The sequence below is a fragment of the Ptychodera flava genome, chromosome 19, assembly GCF_041260155.1.
Source record: "Ptychodera flava strain L36383 chromosome 19, AS_Pfla_20210202, whole genome shotgun sequence".
NCBI classification, from domain to species: domain Eukaryota; kingdom Metazoa; phylum Hemichordata; class Enteropneusta; family Ptychoderidae; genus Ptychodera; species Ptychodera flava.
Window position 1 is genome coordinate 19,896,602 of NC_091946.1, and position 23,350 is coordinate 19,919,951.

General features: G+C 38.0%; 1 protein-coding gene across 5 annotated transcripts in view; it reads left to right on the forward strand.

Moving 5' to 3' along the window:
* The window catches only part of LOC139118823 (cytoplasmic protein NCK2-like), a 40,380-nt gene extending 26,441 nt beyond the window's left edge, over positions 1–13,939 (forward strand). For all 5 annotated transcript variants that reach the window (XM_070682310.1, XM_070682312.1, XM_070682309.1 and 2 more), the window contains exons 2-3: positions 5,713–6,729; positions 9,258–13,939. In XM_070682310.1, the coding sequence (XP_070538411.1) occupies positions 5,737–6,729; positions 9,258–9,497 (1,233 nt within the window). In that variant the 5' untranslated portion in view covers positions 5,713–5,736 and the 3' untranslated portion in view covers positions 9,498–13,939. The remainder of the gene's footprint in view (positions 1–5,712; positions 6,730–9,257) is intronic.
* Positions 13,940–23,350: the final 9,411 nt, after the last annotated feature.

The following is a 23,350-nucleotide window of genomic DNA, read 5'->3' on the forward strand; positions in this document are numbered from 1 at the left end:
CCCATCCTCTTATATTCTCATACACATTCATGGCTATTTATATAGGACAGTATAAAAGGGTCTTTGTCACAGAAAATGGGAGGATTCTAGCAAAATTTGGATGTGAATTTGAAATCTGTGTTTCAGTGGATTTCCTAGTATTTTGCTGTGAAATTCACAAACTTCACTTCAACTTCCAGCGTCCTAGTGTCAATGAACCATGATAAAGCAAAATGAAATCTGCTTCAACGTAATTTCATTACCCTCTATACACATGCATTGATGTATGTATACATGTGTACCCCTCTGTGCAGGAATTGGGCAGGTGGTTTTAACAATTGACAACTTTATGGTCTCACTACTTTTTAAGGTCATAACAATGTGTGACGGTCAGGTGGCCTTTGAGTTCATGTTTACAGCTTTAAGGTGGAACACCAATAAAATAGATTTCACTTTCACACTGTACGTAGTTACAGTGTGGATTGCCAGTTTGTGATGGTTCACGTGACACCACTGATCGGTGTAATAGTTGACATAGAACAAGAGACGAAAACCACAAAACCAACAACCACAGGTGCTGTCATGTCAATGTTTTGATGAAGTTGTCACTCCCACAGCAGCAAAGATGTGAACTGAGTTGACTTGCATATAGGCTGTAACTCATTATTTAAGATGCATCTCTACAGAGCTGTGGTGTGCAAAGGACATTGCAAGACTTTTTTTTATTCCATATATTGTATGCATCAGTTTCAGTTCTGTGTATTCTGGGTCAAATTTATGCCTGACTGACAGAGTCAGTGGCTGGACACCCTGGCGTAATATAGGTCACTAAACAGAAGGAAAGCTTTCTACAAAAATAAAGGGTGATATCCTAAAGATTTGTTGAAAAGAATTACATGTACATGTTTGTAGCATACAACAAGAAATAGCTGTAGTGACAACATTCAGATGTATTTGAAACATGGGAGTAATGAACAGTAACTACATGTAGTTACAGCATGTTGTTTTCAAGAATTGTAACTATGCTGTAAAAATACTTGATCAGTGCTCTGAAAACAGGCCAGGGGTTAGAGGTCAAGAGGTCATAGCTCATAGGTAGTGGGGGGGTTTAGCACACAAATAAATTTCCATGCTATAGCATTACAATATGTGGTAATTATAAATAACTGACATAGCTGCCATTATCCTCGGTTGTGTGTTGATCAGAGAATGTGTCTTCCGTTTGTATCCGGGTCATGAACTTTTCCAAGATATTGGACCTGATAGAGCATATCTATTGGTTGAAATATACTTCCTGTGTACTGTGGCCAGCTTTGTGATTTCTAGGTAATTTGCTGGTTTGCACTCTGGGTAAGTAAGGCGTCACATCATGGTTCAACATCAATGTTTAGTGTTGCCTGTGTTTTTTTTATACTTTGAGTCTTGAACTTCACAGTTTTTTGTGTGTGTAACTTCAGCAGTGGGTTAGATGACCCTTCCACATGTTGTACATAATATTGGTTAGTACAGTTTCCCTGTATGTATATTTACACATAACAGTGTATACATATTAGCTTTATGTGGTGCCCAGTCCGATGTACACAAAAGTTCTCCATTGCTAAAGGCTCATTTTCTCCTGTGTGCACACTGAAACAGTACTCTTGAATAACTTTGCATATATTAGTGTTTAAGTTCAAGAGGTCAAGCTCTCTGAAGTTTGCTCAATATACTAGGGATTTTACATGAAATTGATAGACAGCTACAATAATAATAAATTATATATCAAAAAGAAAGCTCTCTTCAAGACCAATTGATTGCATTTTGTTTGATGAAAATCGGTTCAGTACATGCAGAGATATGTCCTGTTGAATTTGAAAAAAAACTTCCTCCTATTTAGAAATTATGCCATGGTAGACACCTGTAGTTATCATAACCACCAGGTGACCCCATTTTGAACATTGTTTGAGGAAACTAGAATTGCAATTTCTTGTGCTTTTTGCAATAACTCAAGCATTTCTTATTGAAAATTGATGAAATTTTTTGTGGATTTTGCTGACGAAATGTTCAATGGTTTTTAATTTTTATAAATGAAAAAGGTTATTAATTAGAATGCTGTTTACAAGGTAAACAAAAAAACTATACCTGTAAAAAATCAAATGATACCTGTGATATTGATCGCTGTATGCATTATGTATTGTGAACATCAACAGAAATATGATAATCATATTCCATCATATTTACTTTGCATATATGAAAAAAGTTATTTAGATTTATATTTACAAGGTAAACAAATAAACAACAATACCCGTAAACAATCAAATGATACCTGTGACATTTTAGAACTTGATTTAAATTTAACAAAATATTTTTTTAGATTTTTTTAAATTTGAACTTCGAATTTTTTTTAAATTTTTTTGTGTGATTACAACTTTTATCAAATGATTATGAAATATGTCTGATTAACGCAGATTTTAAGTTAAAACAAAGAACTTTTTTCCAAAAAAGTCAAAAAAAACTTCGTTCTCAACCCTTTGTCAATGCCGTAAAACAGCAACACGCATTTATAGAATGAACAACTGCATTAAACTGGATGCAAAGTTAAGCTGCCCCGGAAATAACATAGACCCTCGAACATGTCGAAGTCAGCGGTCCGAAATACAAACCAGTATAAATACAACTTTTTCAAAGTCCGGGACACCATCAATGAGGAAAGAACAAATTAATAATCTATGGCCTTGTTCTTCAGAGAGAACCAAAATAGTCCCCTTCTCGGCAACTAAAGATAGAAACTAAAATTTCAGTATAGTATCGGCAAAGTGTGGTGCTCGTGCGTATGCCTATACTGCAGTGCAGTGCTGGCTTGACAACTTCTCAGTGTCTATCGAAAAATATCACCCGGAAGTCAAACTACTTCGAACAAGATAACGTTTGAAAGGGTAAAGTATATTTCTCTAGATCCTTGCGTTAGATAAGAAATCAGACAAATCTAGCTGCAAAATCATGAACGTCGGAACTCACCTCCTGACACAGAACATGCGGCGAAGCGCCGATTACTTGTATGTGGGAGTGCCCGGATGTAAAGTTGGGGTGAAACCATACTCGCTAAAAAGGGCCTTAAGCATCATTTTTCGCATCGTCAGACTCGTAATTATTGCAGAATTACTATTAATATTTATCATAAAATTAATTTTGGGGCCGAACGTTTAAGGAAATCAAGATTTTCTTTCAAAAAAACACAAACGAAACACAAAGTTTGATCACAGATTGAGTTTTTCTCGGCCGATTTTAACGTTTGCCCCCTCAAAATGAAGCCCATGATCTCTACTTTCGTACCAACCCAAAAAATAGTGATGCGATCAGAATAAGTCATGCGGAGAGCCTATCAAAGAGGTATATGTTCGATCTCCTTCGCGGGACATTCGAGGTCACGGCAAAACGCTCATAATGGACGCCAAAATCGCCGGCACGCGTGAGTTTGTAGTCGTGCTGCTTTGCCATTTATCGTAGTACAAAAGTGAAAATTTCCCAAAATCAAGTTAAAATAATAATCTTCAAAACAACAGTTTCATTTTCTCTGATTATTTTGTCTATTTAAGAATTAACACGAAAGTTCGGACTAGACCTGCATCGAACGCGTACGTTCAACACAAATGTCACGTGACCTAAAATCCCTAAATATACAAGGCTTTTCCATTTCTAAATGTGAAAATGTGCAATTGGGGATCACCACAGCCATTAAATAGAATATTTTTCAATGTCAGTTTCATTGATTTTATTTCAACAATGTTATTTTTACCCTCTTCTCTCTAAAACAGCTATCTGATCATTTTGTTGGGGGGGGGGGGGCCTTGTCCGCTTGATGAACTCTGATAGATGGAAAGGTCTTCCTTTCCTGCTTAGTATGGTTTTACTTCCATGAGATACAGTGATTTATCAGCTTCATATTCATCCACTTCCCGTTTCCTGTCACTCTCGAAAACCATGCACTACTTTGTTCCAGGAGAGAACGCTTCATTTGTGATTGATAAAGCTTGGGGTTTTTTCCCCCTACCCCAGCTGTGGGCTCTGTGGTACTGTACTCTGGGGCAGTTAAAAGCCTGGCCATTCCAATGGGAAGCAAAATTGTCTTGTGAAACTACGGAATCAGGATTTCCTGATCTTCAGGTTGAAAGTTCAAAGTTCATACATCAAGATATCAATGCATGGTTTCTATACCTCTCAGCAATTACCCTTTGATATATTTTATCTAGGTTTCTACTTGTCCAGAATCACTTCATAGTTTTGGCATGGTACCGAGAAACGTATGTCTAGTGTCACACTGATTGTACGTCAAACGGTCTGCTGACTTTGAAACCACTCCATCCTAGCAAAACTTGTATCCCCTTGAAGTCAGTCACTAAATTTAACCCTCAAGTAGTTGGCTTTGGATGCCATTGGAGTTACTTTATTCTTATCTGCTATGCTGGATTATAGCAGACACATCACTCTTCTGGATACCAATCATATGTACACTGTAGTGCCACCTGAATAAGTCACATTTAGATGTGTGTTATGCAGTTTTTCTAGACTTGAGTTAAATGAGCAGTGTTATGGCTTTGAGAGAAAATCAGAGGATGACCCAGATGTTAGTTTGTAGTGAAATGTTATAGACAAGGTGGCCTGCACAGACAGCAGATGTTGCATTTTCTAACATGGCAAGTTACTGCTCAGCAATCACTGAAATGTGTAATCATATTTTGGTCACATCTGATTGAAATCTATATTAAATGACTTGATACAGTTTCTATGTACAGCCATAATGCTTTGCGAGACCTGATATGGAGCTGTGACAAGAGTTCTGGAATAGTAACTAAATTACATGCCTGTGTGACAGATGTCATAAATTATAAAGCCATCCTATCATGATTGGGTATTGCCCATTGATTTCTACTTAGCAGGGTTTTGTTTGCACTCTAGCAATGGCTGAATCTGACCCAATTAGTGTAAACGATGGTCTTCTCAGTAAAAGACCATAGTAACACAGTACTTCAGAGAAAAATAAAGAAATTAGACTGTCCCCAGTATAGAAATTCAACTTTGCCAACTTTGAAAAACAATAGTATTGTACAAGTGTTTAGGCTGAAACATTACTTTATTCAGTTGCATTCAAGTTTCATGAAATTAAGAAATGTGAGTAGCTCAGAATAAAGTAAATTTACCAGTCCATCTAACAGGCTCTACAATGACAGCTGTATGCAGATATGAAACTCATACTTTCGTTGTCTTCATAGATTAAAGCTTCTTGTTATCAGTGTTTCAACTCTCTTCCAAACATGTCTGGCAATAGACCTTTTGCCGGTTATCCCACAATGCATTGCAGTGACTTTATCAAACACCGTATATAAGCTCAAAACAGCGAAAACATGCTGATTTGTTTTGTACATTGGATTGTTATAGAAGAATGACACAAATTTGCAATACCAAACAATGCCCCGTGTATAATCTAACCATCAGCGACGAAGATATCAGTCAGGGTGTAATCTGCCATAGAGTTCTATGAGTAACGTACATGTACCCTGCGTGTACCCTACAGCTAAAAAGTTCTATGCGTAACTTACGCTTTGTACACCCTGGCGCGCACTGCATCATGGAACTGGAAAAAGAACTATATTTAGTTGGATATAAGATGATATTCGACATATGTTGCTGTGCACTGAATCCTGTCCCTTTCTGTGCCATACATTAAATCCTGTCTCTTTCTGGTCAACTTCACAGGCAAAGAAGAAGAAACAGTGCAAGATGGGGGAAGAAACCATAGTAGTTGCTCGGTGGGACTACAAGGCCAACCAAGATGAGGAACTGGATATCAAGAAAAACGAGAGGCTTATCCTGCTTGATGACAGCAAAGCCTGGTGGAATGTTAAGAATCAGGATGGACAGCACGGTTACGTCCCTTCCAACTATGTGGAAAAAATGAAAAAGGGCAAAGGAACTGGCATATTTGACAAATTCGACAAACTTTTAAAGAAATCCAAGCATGAGAAAAAGGGCAGTGACCCAAAGGTTCACCTGGATATGGATCCCAGCCCAGAGGCCAGAGCTGAGAGCCGGCAGCAGGAATCGGAGAGTGATGTTGTGCTGTGTTTCGCATGCGTCAAGTTTGGATATGAGGCGCGCCGCCCTGACGAGCTGGAGCTGGTGAAAGGTGAGCAGGTCGCTGTCATGGAGAAGTCGAGCGATGGCTGGTGGAGGGGAGAGAGCAACGGGCACATGGGTTGGTTTCCTTCAAATTATGTCACAGACAACGCTAGTGATGTGATCCAACCCAATGTGGTGGAAAAGCCATCGGGCGTCTCTCAAAAAATGGAACTCAGAAACAAAGAACCTAATGTGAATATGCCCAGTGATTTCCTGTATGGCGTGGAAGCTATTTACACATTCCAGGCACGGAATGACGAGGAATTACCTTTCGAGGCCGGAGAACATTTGGATATCATCGGCAAACCAGAGAATGACCCAGATTGGTGGAAAGCGAGGAACAGTAGGGGACACGTTGGGCTTGTGCCCAAAACGTATATACATCCGCTGACCGACAGCAAGCCTGTGTACCTAGGAGCAAGCAACGAAGCGCCATCAAGCTCAGCTATGAAGGTGAATCTCACTATAGAAAAAACGGGCCCGTACGCCAACAAAGCTTGGTTTGCAGGGCGGATTACCAGGGATCAGGCCGAAACCATGCTGAGTGAGCATGCCGTAGATGGAGATTTCCTTATACGGGAAAGTGAAACCAACGTAAGTAATACCAATTTCATCAGAGGGAGTTCAATTTCAAAAGTACAGATACCAGACAAAGTCCCATAGGTTGTGCTTGAATTGGGATTTTTGATAATTTTGGATCAAATTGACATCACATATCATTGGCTACAGATTTTTATCAAAATTTTGGCAAAAATCTTAAAAAAAGTAACTAGGGTATATATTATTTTATAAAGCCAACAAAAATTGAATTTGGCACTCAAAGGGTTAAAGAGACAGTGGCAGTTTTCCTCTCAGGGTAAGGGCTATATAATATGAATAACAGAAGACAATCATGAAACTTTTGTGCCTAAGTATTCTAAATAATATCCAGTATTCTCCATAGCCCTCAAGATCAGATGGACGACCAATTTACACAACAATACATTATTTGCATATTCCTCTATTGTCTAAATATATTATTTTGCTTGATTATTTATATATTAATAGATTGTTTGAAAACAGGGCTGGCCTACCCCTCAAAATCCCCTTGTGGAGAACCCTGGTATCCAAATCAGACACAAATTGTACATTGTTCCGTATATGATACACATTTACACAGAATGCAGAACTCACTGGCTGCACTTAGTGTTTGGAATTGTAACTTCTCCTCCATTCCCCCTTCCTCTCACAAGAATACCTATTGCATGATGGGAATATTCTCAATGATAATGATCATATTGGTTGATTTGCGCATACTCAAACAATGCTCATTAGCATACGTGAATACATTTATTTAGGAAATCGGGCAAGAGATGGGCCGGGAATTTGCTATTAATTGGTGCTTGGTGTCCCGTAAAATGTGTTTTATCTCAGAGAATGCCCACTCAGAGAGAAGCAGGGCTGCTGCTGATAAATTTGTAATTTGCCGTCGTAGAACAAGGAAGAAATATCAGGGAATTTGTGAAACTAACAACCATTTGTCTATACATCATAAACAAGGATCATATTTTATGCATGAATAGTTCCGTTGCACAGATCCTGGTGGGTCAATTAAGTCTTATTTTAGGTGGCTTTATCACTCGGGAAAATTCTATGCTATAGCATTAGCCAAGCATTTATCACAATAATTGGTAAACAAGAAGTAGTTCAAGGCAAAACAGTGCATCAGACAAACCATGTGCGGCCAGATTGTAGACTAGACTCTAGCCAGTCACCTTATTGACTCTGCAAATTGCATAACACCACTGGCCTTCAGATTTAAAATTTCAAGAGAGAATTTCATAGCCACAAAACGGCAGGATAGATTCTAGACTATGAATTTTATGAAAAGCGTACATTGGTCCATACCAAGTTGTGATGTGATCGACAGAGCTCCAGGCAGTTTTTTTACATGAAATGGACATTTAGAAGATTGTGACCTTTGAACCAGTTTGACACAACTGTGACTCACCTGTGTTCTCTTTGACCTGAAAAAAGCATGCAAATTTTATGATACCCTTCTTTAAGAGATTTCGAGTTGGTTAAGAAATTTCTACAGATTTCTTTTGAATCAATCTTGTAGCATGAAATGGCATTTGTGAAGTTTTGCGTCAAAGAGGACTTTCTCAGCTCAGTGGCAAATCATTCAGCTTACACTTTACAGGGCACCACAATGAACAGTATGATAGACAACCTATTATATAACATTGTAGTTGTATATGGAATGACTAAAGGTATTTCAAGGAATTCCTACATAAGAGTTTGGAAATATCAAAAGGGAAACAGCAAACTGATGTCTTGTGGTAGGGTTTGATGACAAGCAGTGTTGTGTTTTTGGTTTAACAGCATACAATCACATTCATAGTCAGTGCTTTGTAGACATCCAATAGAGTTGACCCACAAATTCGAGGGAATGCCCATGTATCTGTCATTCATTTCCATCAATGTACAATTTCGCCTCATTTCCAACAGAAGAAATCAACTTTGTCGAGATAAAAATAAGACAGTGCTTATAGAAATAGATGATGAAATTGATTACGCTGCAGATACCCTTGAACAGAACTGAACAGAAATTTCATTTTAGCTGTTCAATCTTTACCATAGTCATTGTTACAATGTTAGAAAGAGCAGATGACATCATTATTTAGTGACTTTTCCTAAAACTGATGTGCATCATAATATGATACCAACAACTCACATCAGTGTCTGTTACACACTGCTTCATGGAATTGATAACCCCCCCCCACCCAGTGATTACATAATGATCATATCATTCATTTGTCACAAGATATGTTTGTATTTTGTTTGGGTAACTTTAACATTTGAGAATCAGTTTTGATAGAAGGTTCAAATGCCCTTGTGCACTTAACTGTTCCAAGATAAGTCATTCTTGACAGGAAAACTAGGTTATTCACTGGCACATGTGTAGGCAGGATATATATTAGTACACATGTGCAATCTCGGAAAAGAACATTTAATTTAATGTTGAATGAAATTCCATCGGTGCTGTGTAGTAGGTTGTGCAGGGGTCATGATAATTGATAAGAAAACTTCACGAATCACGAGTTAGTTTCATTTCTCACTTTTTATTTGTTTCTTTGCAGCCTGGAGATTTCTCGGTCTCTCTGAAGGCCCCGAACAACGTCAAACACTTCCGTGTCATGGCAGGAAACGACGGCCGCTACACCATCGGCAAGCAGAAGTTTGACACTCTGGATGATCTGGTCGAGCACTACAGTCGGTCGCCAATATGGTCAAGCGATAAGGCCAAAGCCCCCGACAGCGCCACAAAATTGTATCTCAAAAGACCATACAGTCTAGTACTGAATGGAGAAAGTCACTAACAAATTACAAGACCAAAAACTGAACTGTTGTACAAATGTAAGGGTAGCACCTTAGGAGGGTCTGGTACACTTGCGAACAGCGCCCTCTATAGGCCCTCCAGGGCAGGCAGCATTATTGTGTTGCTGATTGACTGTGCACTGTTTGTGAGCACCAAACTTGTTTATTGTAGGATATACAGTTATTTCATAAATCTTTGTATAGTAAAGACACTAAGCTATGAATAAGGCATGGTATAGTAGCTGAGCGTGTTATTGATTTCTCGGACACTTTTGTTCAAGCACTGCTCTCTGCTGTTTATCTTATTAATTTTATTCATACGTTATTAGGCATGAGCCGTTGATTTCGTGACAAAAAACCTTTGTTGCTGAGTTCAGATGAAACAGCTGCAAACAATATGTGAACTAATAACTAAAGAGAATATAAAAAGACTCATGACTTACAAGCCGTGTTAAAAAAAAGCAGAGAAACTTTTCAAACGATGCTGTGAAATGCGATAACCATGTAGAAAATACCTGGTCAAAGTTTCAAGTGGTAATTAACAGTAAGTTGGGACATTTATATTACTGAGGACAAGGTACCATGCCTTCTATAGAGGGCAGTAATCAACTACTGGCAGCCAAGTAGGGATTCTAAAACTCACTTCCCTCTCACACAACGATACCTGCAGTATATGTCAGTATTTGCAACAGTCTTGTCTAGAAACGACTGACTGTTCACTGAGATATTTGTACAAAAAAAACACTTGCATTCACAACTAGTCTTGTTTCTTATTACTGCCATTCAAGCATTTATAAATACAGCAGGAAACACGTGTGTTCGTGAGATAAGAAGACACAGAAACTCAAATTTGAGGGTGAAGTCTAAACAGCATTTACTTGAAAAGCAGCAAGTGTACACATCAGAGAATCAGTGTAAATTTACGGTCCAAGATCTGATGGGGCAGCTTTTTGAGATATTTGACATTCAAGACATCAATATTGGGTTCAGGGATATCAGTATGACTTTTCCTGTCTTAATGAAAAGATATGTGCCAATGTTTGGCCTCTAAAATTCATTAGCTAACAATAATTTTGTTCGGGTACTACAGATGTGAGTTGAGTATTCCCAAACTTGGCGTAGAAATGTAAAGGGAGTACATAGGATAAAAATTTCTAGTTGTTGACATTACACTATGGACAGTAATGTAGCAACGGAAAATGGATCCACAAATTTCCTGTCTCCCGAATCTGTTTCCTTGAGCCGGGAGGAAGCCTTGTGGCTGCATTGTGTGAGCTGAGACACTAGCAACGCTGATACTATTATTCCTGGAAAGCAAAACACCTCCATACAGATCACAATGTTGGTCTGGAAGAATTCATAGATTTTGTTTGTGGAATGTATCGCAGTTGTAGGAAAAGAGTGCTGCATGTGAAAAAATGCCTTTTGTTTTTTACTCCAAAATTCTGGAAGAGCTAACCAATAGACATGTATAGAAAGCCCATTGCACCGTGTTTTATTCAAGGTTGATAATAATTGTCTAATTAACAGTTTTGTAAACAAAATTTCTTTTGTAGTTTTCAACCTTTTCTGTATGTTATCCTTTATTTGAAAACTTCAACACTGAACAGACATTGCCATTTTTAGTGCTTTTTTTCTCATTATCATGTCCACTCCTGTTTCTTGTTGATACTGGTGCCACTTTGAACTTGTTCACACCTCATTTGTAAACACTTCCCTTCCTCTTGTCATGTATATTATTGCATTCGAAATCAAACGACCAAGTGCACGGCTGAAAGTCATTGTCTACACTCCGTTTTCTATTTTTTAGATGAGCAGTGCACTATCTCTTTAAAATTCCTGCAGTATTTAGAAAATTCTAACATGGCAAACAGCATAACTGTATATTGCAAATAAAATGTCCCCTTCTATACTTAGCAATGTCTTGAGAAAAGATTTTTGGCTGTTAGTATGAGTACAATCTTGATAAGTTTTACCATGGTATAGTTTTATTATGGTATACCGTTAACTAACCCATTCTAGTATGTCTCACAGGGACTTCGACCGTGTAACAATTATTTCATAAATTTTATGATTACTGTTCAAATAAAGTGAAATACAATGGCGGTGTTTTTGACCGACAGAACCGTAACTGTAACATTTTATCTTCTTATGTGGCATTTTTGGTCTAAATGTCAAGGAACTTACATTTTATTTTCATGCAAGGGAAGACTCAACACTCCCAGCACATAGTTTGTCAAAATGATAAACAATCGTCATAGTTGCAAAGTGAAATTGCAGGCAATTCTTTCCAAATCTGTATGTCAGTTTGTCTAATGAGAGCTTCGGCTTTTTAAACAATCTATCGTTAAAATTTCTCAAATACTTTTTACCTGATCATGTGAATGTCACGTACATTTTGATGAATCACAAGACTAAAATAACAGAATTGCAAGAATTCTCAAAATGAAAATACATTCATTAGAGGTACAGCTCATGTCAGAGAAGAATGGATTTTCATCAAAATAAAAAGCTAAAATCTGTGTAATTTTTGAAGCATGAAATCATCTTGAAGATTCAAAAAAACGACAGAGGGACATCAAAGCAGTGAATGCATCAGATATGTAGTATGTGTTGTACTGTTATATTGAGATGCAAGATGCACACCAGTGTTTTGGCATTTGTACAAAACTGTTGTGAGCAAGTAAAGTAGTTAGACACTAGACAGTCACTGCTCTGCCCTGAGATATGTGGATGGTAACAGCTTTCAAGCCCAGCGCCTATGTAGGATTTAATGCAGCGTTCGCAACCAGACATCGATAACTGTACCTTTCTGCTCAGCCTCATTAGATATGAATATTTATAGCCACAGCAAGTGCTGTGCATAATATTCAATGCAAACCAGGGTGGGATCAAAACAGAAACGGAGTCAGTATCGCCTGAGGACATTCACGGAAAAGACAAGGCGGTTCGATTCAAGTCACATCTATGGTGTGTTTGGTGAGCTGCATACAAAGCTTGCATGTTCATGTAAACACAGCCATGGTTCGCAAAGGCTGACAAAGCATTAGCAAAGCCGTGCTGAAATATTTCACATCCGTTACATAGAAGGGGCAGCTGTTTGCTTCCTGAAAAACAGACAAAGATGTATAGAAAAATCACACAGACTGCAAAGATATGAAATTCTGTGATACATACGGTCAGGTTATACCAACTATAGCTGCTTTGAGTCACAGGTATTTAAATAAATCCAGAGTATATAAAAATAATTCAGTCAAATTATTTTTGACAAACAGGTGTGCATATATATCTAACCAGTTAGTTGCGTTAGTGATCTCATTTCAGTGAAAATGAAATATCTGAAGATTCAGGATAAATCTAAATTGTCCAAAGTTTACCGTTTGTAATCTTTTGTTATTTTGTCCGTTTTTCAAAAAATCTGCCGAGAGCAACCTCATGTACAGACAGCCAGCGTTTCTGATTTCACCGACTTTTTATCTCTGTTTACCCAGATATAAGAGTGCCATATGTAAGTACACGCAAAAATGCACCGTTCACGTAGCGAGAGACACGTTTGTGTGCCATCAACAAAGATATTGGTATTACATTAGTTCGTATCACAAGTAGAAGTATTTTTATCTGTCAGTGGAAGTGATCCATCTAGGTTGTGCGAGCACTTTAGTCAGAACCTGTAAAAACACACTTTGTATAGATGATAGCATATGAAAGAATCAAGATGGAAAAAAAAATCATTTTATTAATGCTGCAGCAGAAACAACGTGTCTTTTGAACTGTAAATTGTGCACAGAGTTTGTAGATACGTCCATTTTGATACATATGTATGTTTCCTTCACAATCCACTGCGTTATACTGTTCCTTTGAGAGCTAAGTTTTTTTTGCGTTTCAAGGGTACCTGCTCTTAATTTTTCCAATATACAGATTGCAATTTCCCATCATGTAGTTTTTTTTCCGTAGAAAAAACACCCAAGTTTTCACCATCGTGGTCAGAAATCATTCCCATGATGCATCATTGAGGAGGGCTACAGAGGAATTTCAACATGATCTGGTAGCAGTCTTGATGGAAACCCTGTGAAATTTCATTCAAGGCGCTTTCTCAGAATTCCCATGATGCATCACTCTGCACTATGTAAATCCAGGCTTGCATTTTTTTCTTGTAAATAATAAACAAAGGTCAAGACCAAGGTTCAAAGACCACAATGCACCTTCATCATGGTATAATTACGTTTACCAACAGTAAAGACGTAAAATCGAATATAGTATTAGAAATAATTATAATTAGATCATGGTAATGAATGTATGATGTCAAAGTTTTTTCATTCACACTTTGTGAGAATTCCAATGTCTGACCGCTCACAAGAAACTCTTGTCTCTTTTTTTTGCACTGAAATTGTTCGATTTCATGAACTCAATAAAGAATATCACCTCATGAACAGAGCCAAAAATATGTTAATGGTGTTTCAGTCATTTTTTAGCTGTGTCAGATCAGAAGTGTGAGTGCATTGACCTCTATACTCTTCAGAACCCTGCCACCCCTCTCCCCTGTACAATGGGCCAGTCTCACTATTACAATGTGATTGGATTGTACCAAGGCCAGATGCAATGCAGGTGAAAATGCTGTCAAACCAAGCATTTGATGACCATCCAACCAGTCCAGTCGTCAAAGTTTTTAAGAGTTTGAGGCTTTGTTAGTGGGGGACACCCACAAAAAAAATAGATGTTTGAACTGAAAAAAATGTTACATGTTTGACGCATTATATATTTTAGTATGGCCTGCTTGGGGATTTCCACGGTGGCATACTGTATCTTTTTATTTACCTCAAGTGTGATCACATTAAACTATGAAAGGGAAAGTGAATTCAAGAATATTCACAAATAAATGATTTAATAATGCCTCTTCCTCTATTTAGAAACAACTGTACAGTTGATCTTGTTTTCTTTCACAGAATCCAGACATGCAGAGTTTTAAGAAAGATTTTGTTTTCAGCTCGTCTCATGAAGATAAAATTGAACAGCATTTCACATAATCAAAAACTACAAAAATAGTCAAAAGCGTGAGCGTGACCCACTGAAATCTGTGGATGTGCGCTACATTATATGGGTATGCGTGTATATAGATATATGTGATGTTGACATGGCTCTTGCACACATGATCAGTTCACTTTACTCACTGATTCTTGATTGACTTTGTTCTGCTTATAAATTACAATGGAAGTGAGTCTTTCAGTCATTCTTGTAGACAGTGAATAATGAGTGAATTTTAAATTCCCCACACTGCAATGCTATCCCCAGTACATGCTTGGAATAATGCCTGACTAACACGTACCATTATAGATGGTAATAGCATCTGTCTATGCATGTGCTTATTCTAATCAGAAGGTAAAAATATTGTGGGGGTTTCAGTTACCTGACCTACCCTAATTTCTACTTGCCGACCCTAACATTTTAAAGCCATACTAAATGCTGAAGTGAAAAAAATTAAAAGACACTTGAAATTTGGTGAAAAATAGAAATCTATGAAAATTTCAGTGAGATCTCAGTACTTCTGCGACAAACAAACAATATGGCAGTCGGTGATTCCCGTAACGTATTCAGTGAACATAATCATGGAGATGAAGAAATTTTCCACTTTGTGCATGACTTAAGAATTGAGAAATAATAAAATTTGGCAAAACAAACAAAAATCCCAACCTACCTAACCCTATTTTTAACAAGTCATCGTTGATGACACAGTCCCCACTTGTTAATGGGTACTTTGATTACAGGTCCTCAGAGAGGATAGAGTCCTCTTCATTAGGTCTGTGATAAAAATACTTTTGAATAAATTCGCTTGATACATGTCTGAGCTGTAGTTCAGGACATGAAAAAATCGTAATAAAATGGCCACATGGCGGCCTTATTGGATCGTATCACAGAACAAATCTATGTGCATATGTATGACAGACATCCAGCTCTATGGGTTTGCTCAGAATTAGATATATGCATAATTAATGAGGTACAGTATGAAGCATCATAAGGTCTTCCATCATACCATATATGAAGGGTGTACAACTTGTGGTTACTGAGTTATGGACAAATATGTATATTTGAGGTCAAAGGTCATCGAGGTCACATGACATTTTGTCAAAATAATTGTATTGCTAAGTTATCCCTATATACCAAAAATCAGACCTCTAGCTCTATTGACTCGCTCAAAATTAGATATGCACATAATTAATGAGGTACAATATGTGGCGTCATAAGCTGTCCCATCATTCTATATATGAAGGGGTAGCACTTGTGGTTACTGAGTTATGGACAAATATGTATATTTGAGGTCAAAGGTCACCAAGGTCACATGACATTTTGTCAAAAAATTGTATTGCTAAGTTATCCCTATATACCAAAAATCAGACCTCTAGCTCTGTTGACTCGCTCAAAATTAGATATGCACATAATTAATGAGGTACAATATGTGGCGTCGTAGAGTGTCCCATCATACCATACATGAAGGATGTAGCACTTGTGTTTACTAAGTTATGGACAAATATGTATATTTGAGGTCAAAGGTCACCGAGGTCACATGAAATTTTGTCAAAGGTCACCAAGGTCACGCGACATTTTGTCAAAATATCTGAGATATCTGCGTGAATGGATGGACTCACGGATGGACTCATGGACGGACATGACCCCATCTATAAGCCCCCTGGACTTCATCCGTGGGGAACAAAAACTGTGTCACTGCATCCGTTTTGTAATATGAATACGATGAGAAACTAAATTTTTATTTTTCTTGGCCTTATACATGGGAGTCTATGGACTGCCTTATACATGGGAGTCTATGGACTGCCTTATACATGGGAGTCTATGGAGACTGCCTTATACATGGGAGTCTATGGAGGTGAAAACTAAAAAGTCCTCTAACACGGCCAAATTTGATCGCATTGTGAAACAAATCGACGTGCATCTGTATGGGGTAGGGTACTATCCTTGTGCAAAGTTTGAAAGAAATTGACCCGGGCATCTCTGAGATATCTGCGTGAACGGACGGACGCACAGACGCACGGACGCACAGACGCACGCACGCACGGACATGACCAAACCTATAAGTCCCCCCGGACGGTGTCCGTGGGGACTAAAAAGCGTGTAATCAAAACAATTATTTCTGTTTGGTCATAGCATAGACTGTTGAGAAATCTTATAATGAATCATGAATGAAAAAATCATCACGCTAATCAACACTCAGTTAAGCTTATCACCTCCAAATTTCAGCTGCCTTGTTCAAATTTTTGTAATCAAACAGAAAAAAATCTACTTTTTTGACACAAAATTGGAAGGAATAAGACTGAATAAAGGATATCCAATCAGTTTCAATGAAAAATGTTATTCTTTTGGAATATCATCAATATTTTGAATTTTTTTTCCACAAGTTCCAATACCATTCCATTGGTTAAACACTATCTGCTCTCTTAAACAAATGGTAAGTCTGGCTGAAGTAAGATTGCCAATCGACAATTTGTCCGACTTTGTTTGTTTGTTTGTTTGTTTGTTTGTTTGTTTGTTTGACCATTGCTTTTTCCAGTGGATGTTACATGAAGAATATCACAAAGCCAAGTATGATAGCAAACCAGTTTTCGTTGCAGTACTGAATTTTATTTCTGGTGGCCAGGCAATGGAGATAATGCTGGAAGTTTGGCAGGAATGCAGGAGAGAAGATGAAGTCGTATAAATTTTTTTATGGATAAATATAAAAGGAAAGGCGGATATGAATAGACTTAGCTGGAAATTATAGACTTTCTTGCACTGTTGGAGAAGTTATACCAATTTTTTATTATAAATTCCATTTTTTCCATGGCTTTTTGTATTTGTTTTATGATATTGTTTGTTCAATATAATTCCAAATCATACAAGACCGGCTGTAAAGGGGAACCTGGCGTGATTGGACTCTTTGCTGATTCCCCCCACTCAGTGATGTTGCCATGGAAACCACTCTTGACCAGTTCCGTTCCTTCTGCTAATTGTGTTGCTTGCAAGAGAAGTCGTTACCTGCAGTCTATTTAACTGAGAGTTCGGTCTTTGATAATCAAATCAAACGCTACTTTGCCCATCTTGTGCACACATCATGCGGCATGTCATAATACAAGCAGCGTGACTTGAACACATGTAGCCATGTATGTACACCTGAACAATGTTTACACTGTCGCTGATCCAGGCAGAATAAATTACTTTATCTGGTCACCTTTGAGCTATGGTACGATTACTTGATTTTCGAAGTCGTGTCAGGTTTTCAATCACTCAAATCAAATGTCCATGACAGATCTGGAACTTCTTTGGAGAGACAGCAGCTTCTAGCAGATCGATTGAATGCACAGTCGCCTGTGTTCTATTCCGCTCTGCGCCCCTTCTCAGGCATATATACACACAGGTGTATGGGGCGCACAGCGATAGGCGCAGAGCGGAATGGAACACAGGTGACCGTGAATGAATGCGCACAATCAGCTGTACAATTCATTGATGAATGACTGGTGAAGGAGGCCCAACAATTATGAATTTCACAAGCCAATAAAGCATTTAAGCAAAAGTTACTAATTCTAATTAAATAGGAATCCATCAATAAAATCAGTTTTTGTCACGTTATCAGAGTTTCTTTCCTTCCCACTCTGCAATACTTGGAAAGTCAGTGAACACATACGGATCACCAACACTCACTGTTAATTACATGTCAAATATAGTAAGTACATGCTAGAAGGCATTGATGTGAATGCACATTGTTGTACACAACATCGCATGCTATACTTCAACAGCACGAATTTGGCGTCGATTCACAACAACATCATTTGGAATTCCAGTGCAGTTTATATATTTATTTAAGTATACTATGATGACAGAAATATGATACTTCACCTCAGAAATTTCCATATATTATATTCTATATAAATTTATCAAACATAAACCTTCGATTATGAATAAGTTAATCCTTATGACCCTGTGTGAATTCATGCAAGCGTTCTTCCAATTCATCAATTCTTACATCACTTCGATGTGAATATGACAAACATGCTAATTCACCACCAGCAATGGAACTGACACTCTTGACATGCAAATAAAATATAAGAAATGCGGCTATACAGACTTTATACAAAATGAAACCACAAACCTAAAGGCTGCCCTCTACGTTAAGATTTAGTGAGGTACAACAAACGCAAAGTCGACTGAACTCAATGCATACATCCCAGTATGACCAGATAAACTTTGAAAAAGGAACTTCTTAAGAACAATAAATATTGAATTTTTCCTATTCTTCGATCAAAGTCGTGCGGTAAAAAGAGAAACATTCTACTCAAATATTTATCGCTGAGGAAGGGTGCCGGTCGGTGTCGTTCTATCTAGACACGCGTGCAATACATGTACGTAAGTTGTCGTAAGTGAACATTTGGCTATATCGTCGAATTTTCACAGATACTTTTTGGTCTCCCTTTCAAGATGTACGCATTCAATGTAAAAAATTGCGCTAATTTAGAACCTAGACTTATTGTAAAATAGAGGCGACATTTGGCCGCTATGTAGTGTGCGTTGATGTAGAACATCAAGTTTGACAATACGGTGCACTCGTCTCGAAGGGTGTTTTCTCAAAAAAAAAACAAAAAAAAAATGAAATACAAATAGTAGATTATCACTTTCTTTGTACCGCAAAAGGAAAACTTCGCTCGAATCTCGGACCACGTATCATGCACGAGATGAAAATCATTTTTTACTTCGGTAATAGCACCATTTACTTATTCATAATCGAAGTTTTATGTTTTATAAATTTATATACGATTAACCGTTCAATATAATCTCCAGCTTGTTCGAAACATGTAACATTTAAAGTTTATTGACTTATTAAGGGATTAACTTGTAGAACAAGAAAAGAGGGCCGTTTTCCTTGCTGATAGGGCTGGATTATACAAACGTAAACATCGTTATCGAGAAAGATTGTGGTTTTTAATTTTGAAATACCATAAACAGTAAGCTTAGAGGTCTCCCCCCCCCCCTCTACTTTCTATGGAGGAACCAAGAAACAGTTTCAAGATAAAATCATGTCCACACAGACGCGAAATGACACTAGGAATTTTAATCTAACTTTTTCCCTTACGTCTCGCATGGGTTCATCTTTTAATACTTTTCCTCACGCCGACGAGTAGTGCAACGTCCTCGTTTTGAAATTTATGACCTCGTCTGTATGGCTTTGATCACAAGCGTTTGTGGGCTGCGTAGTCTGATCGATCGATCGACCGTCAGCTGGAGCTATCGATCGCGGACTCGTTGCTCGACCCTCCTCTGCAACTTGGTTTTAGTTGCGGTGGAGGACAGAGCAACGAATACGCGATCGATAGATCGAGCAGACGATCGATCGATCAAGCAGACTACCCAGCCCACAAACGCCTATGACTTCGATGCACATGTATACGTGATGTTTGTGAAAGAATGTGACATTGCGTTAAGGCGACAAACCATGCATGCTAAATCAGTGCTAAATCCCGAGCAAGAAAGAAGACATTGTGATACACACAGACACTATTATAGTCGTCCAATAATTTGACATAAAACTAACAAATTATGTCGTCATACAAGCCGCCACAAGAAAAATCTATAGAGGTAATTACAATTTACGTAGGCAAGATGCGCAGCACGCCACCACTTGAAATCTTACACTTGGGTATTTTCAAAAAATAAGATAAACACACACAAACACACAGACACACACACACACACACACGTGTATATATGCTTATATAATATATCCATATATTTAGCGAACACACGCCTTCATTGGCTTATATATATCACACACACACACACATATATATATATATATATATATATATATATATATATATATATATATATATATATATATATATATATATATATATACACTCTCAATCTCCCTTTCCGCCGTAGTTTTTACAGCCTCTCTCTAATCATGTATGCGGATTGAACTTGTTTTGCGAAGTCCCTTTAATTTTTTCCGTGTAAAACGTGTAATCTATGTCGCATTTTCGCAGTAACATCATTGTAAATCGTACATCGTCCCATCAATTGCAACACGAGAGACGAGTTTGAACCCGGGGTATGCTGACGACCCCTCCCCCAAATCTACAAGCAAGCCTATGTACGTTTCTTGTAACGGTGTCACTTAAAATGTAATACATGCAATTAATTATTTACGACTAGTACACGTGGTTTGGAGAGTTGTAGTGATGGCTGTATCCGGCTGCTCCTTGCCCTGGTACCGGCACATGAGGGACACTTTTCAATAGAACAAGCGAATAGAGAGATGTTTCAGTGGTAAATCAAGGCCAAGTTCAACATGAGTCTCCATTTCCTCAAACCCGTGTGTTTTTCAATAAAAAATCCATCGCTAATGTACCCGCAAATGTTGTCTTAGAATGACACTTGCATTAAAAAGCAATGAAAACTCGGATGGGGATTCCAACTTACTAAAACTGACAGCGAACATGTCAAGACTGTATGTACAAACAAATATACACGAGTGAACTTTGTAATTGATTATAGATGCCCGAATGTCCATGGCAACGTGACGTAGTTGACCTCGCCGAAGGTCACTGGCTACTTTACGATGACAAAAGCTTTTTTCCAATCCGTACCGGATTTCGTTCTGATAACAACACATCAAGCTGCTATCTAGCTTTTGAGTACAAGTACTTATTTGATCGTACCCATGGCAAAAAGTCAACTAAACTGTAAAAGCTCAAATTTAAAGTCTAATCATGGATGTAAAAACATAGACTCAAAAACAGGTCAAAAGTTTGTGTCATCAAGGTTTCCTAGGTCAAAAGTCTGCTGCATGTCGAGAAAAAGGGGGCGGGAGTAAAAAACATGGCATATGTGTACCCCCGGTGTGTACCCTTCGAATGGTGGTAGGCCTACCCATACCCTAAGCTTACCCTAGGAGAACACAGACCCTATATGCCGATACAGTAGTCATCTGACGCTGTATCACAGTCCCCCTATACAAGTTGTGATTTACTTAGGCCTACACTCCATTTGGGTGAAATTAGACAGAGATACTGGGATCTGATTGGACAAAACAAATCTCACCTATCCCGTATTCCCCCGTATCAGGCTAAATTTCCAACCTTCATATGCATATATGCAAACACATACACCCGAGGTGCAAAATGTCTTTGAAGTTTTTTCAAAATTGTATCATCAGTTACAAACATAGAGTTCAGTTGATGCACAGTTTATAGCCTATCCCTGCACATGAGTCCATAGTGAACACGTGGATCAAACTAGACTGTATTAAGTGGATTACGCATTTGATTTTGGGGTGGGCGGGCGAGGATGGAGGAAATTTTCCATCACTGTTACAGTTATTTTTTCTTTTGTCCGTCCTATATCAAATTATTTTTCTGGATGCAGAAGCAATGCAAATCTATTGGACAATCAATTTTTTTTCACTACCCCCTAAATCGAATGGTTCGCCCCTTATGGTACAGCGTCCAGTGATCGGGATACACAAAATGGATCTCCTTTATCACTGCAGGCATCTTGGTCACAGCCACATGACTGCAGTACAGCAGACAACTGGGGCAGTTATGTTATGAATAACATTAAAAGACCGACTACTATTAAAGATACGAGCTGGTGCCAGCTTTAAGCTGATTATCACATGATACAGATGTTGATGTATGGTATCTTCGCCTCTCTATCTCTGACCACTTGTGGTGTTGCGATGGCAACATATTCTCATTTCACGGGGTGACCACTGACCATCTAAAACGACCCAGTCAGAAAGCAACATTCAAATCTACAATTGTGCAAAGTGCACGATTTATCAGAATATGGCGTAATCTTGCGTGTTACGTCAGTGGTGTGGTACGTTGTGGGCGACCATTGGAATATCAGATTCGCAAACACGTTAATTAAAATTTCACAGAGATACCACCATTATCTAGATTTGACTTTAAAGCCCCAATAGTTGCGAATTCTTTGCATTATTTTCATGATTTTATTTTCGAACCAAAGTTGACATAGAAGTATCATTGCTCTCTGATTTGGACCATACCTACGTGTTTAACAGGTTAAATGATAAATGGGTGCTCCACTCAGAATATGGCGCCCCCACAGAAAAGTACAAAAAGTGCAGTATTTCCTGTACATACACATGGTGATAATAAAAGAAACAAACATGATGCCAGTTACTTGAATGTACAACACACGATGGCCAACATTTTGTTTTTGTAATCTTTATTTTCTCTGTCACATGATTGATTAGTTTTTGAAAATAGCAGGAAACCTAGAATGATGTTAAAATGTTGGAATTTACATGCCATGGTCTACACTTATGGCAGTGTTACACACTTTTTCAGTCTTTAATGGGTCTTAATCATCGAAAATTTAGAAAACTCAGGATATTTTGAGATCGGTATATTGCACATTCGCAGCCATTGCGGCTCTCAAGATGTGGCAATATTAACTAGACTTCTTCCTATACTGTTGGATGGTGTGCATGTATATCTGCACTTGAGAAAACTTGAAACCTGTGACAGTGCATCACATCTGGGCAATCTATTTGTGATTTGGATTGGTGTTCTCCTCCTACCAATGTCAATCTCCGACAGGAATGTCAAGATTTGTTTGAACAAGATTGTCTATTACAGCAGAGCCGTATCGATCCAATACAGAGGCAGAAGACAGAAAATTGGCATTCATTCTACATTCTTGGAATTTTTAAACTGATTCTGAACAATGGCTCCTCACATAAATAATTTTTCATTCACAAACTGGCTTTTTGTACTGAAAGTGTACTCCCAGTCTCATAACACCAGGTGTATTAAATATTTCCATTCCACGATGCCTTGCAAAAAGA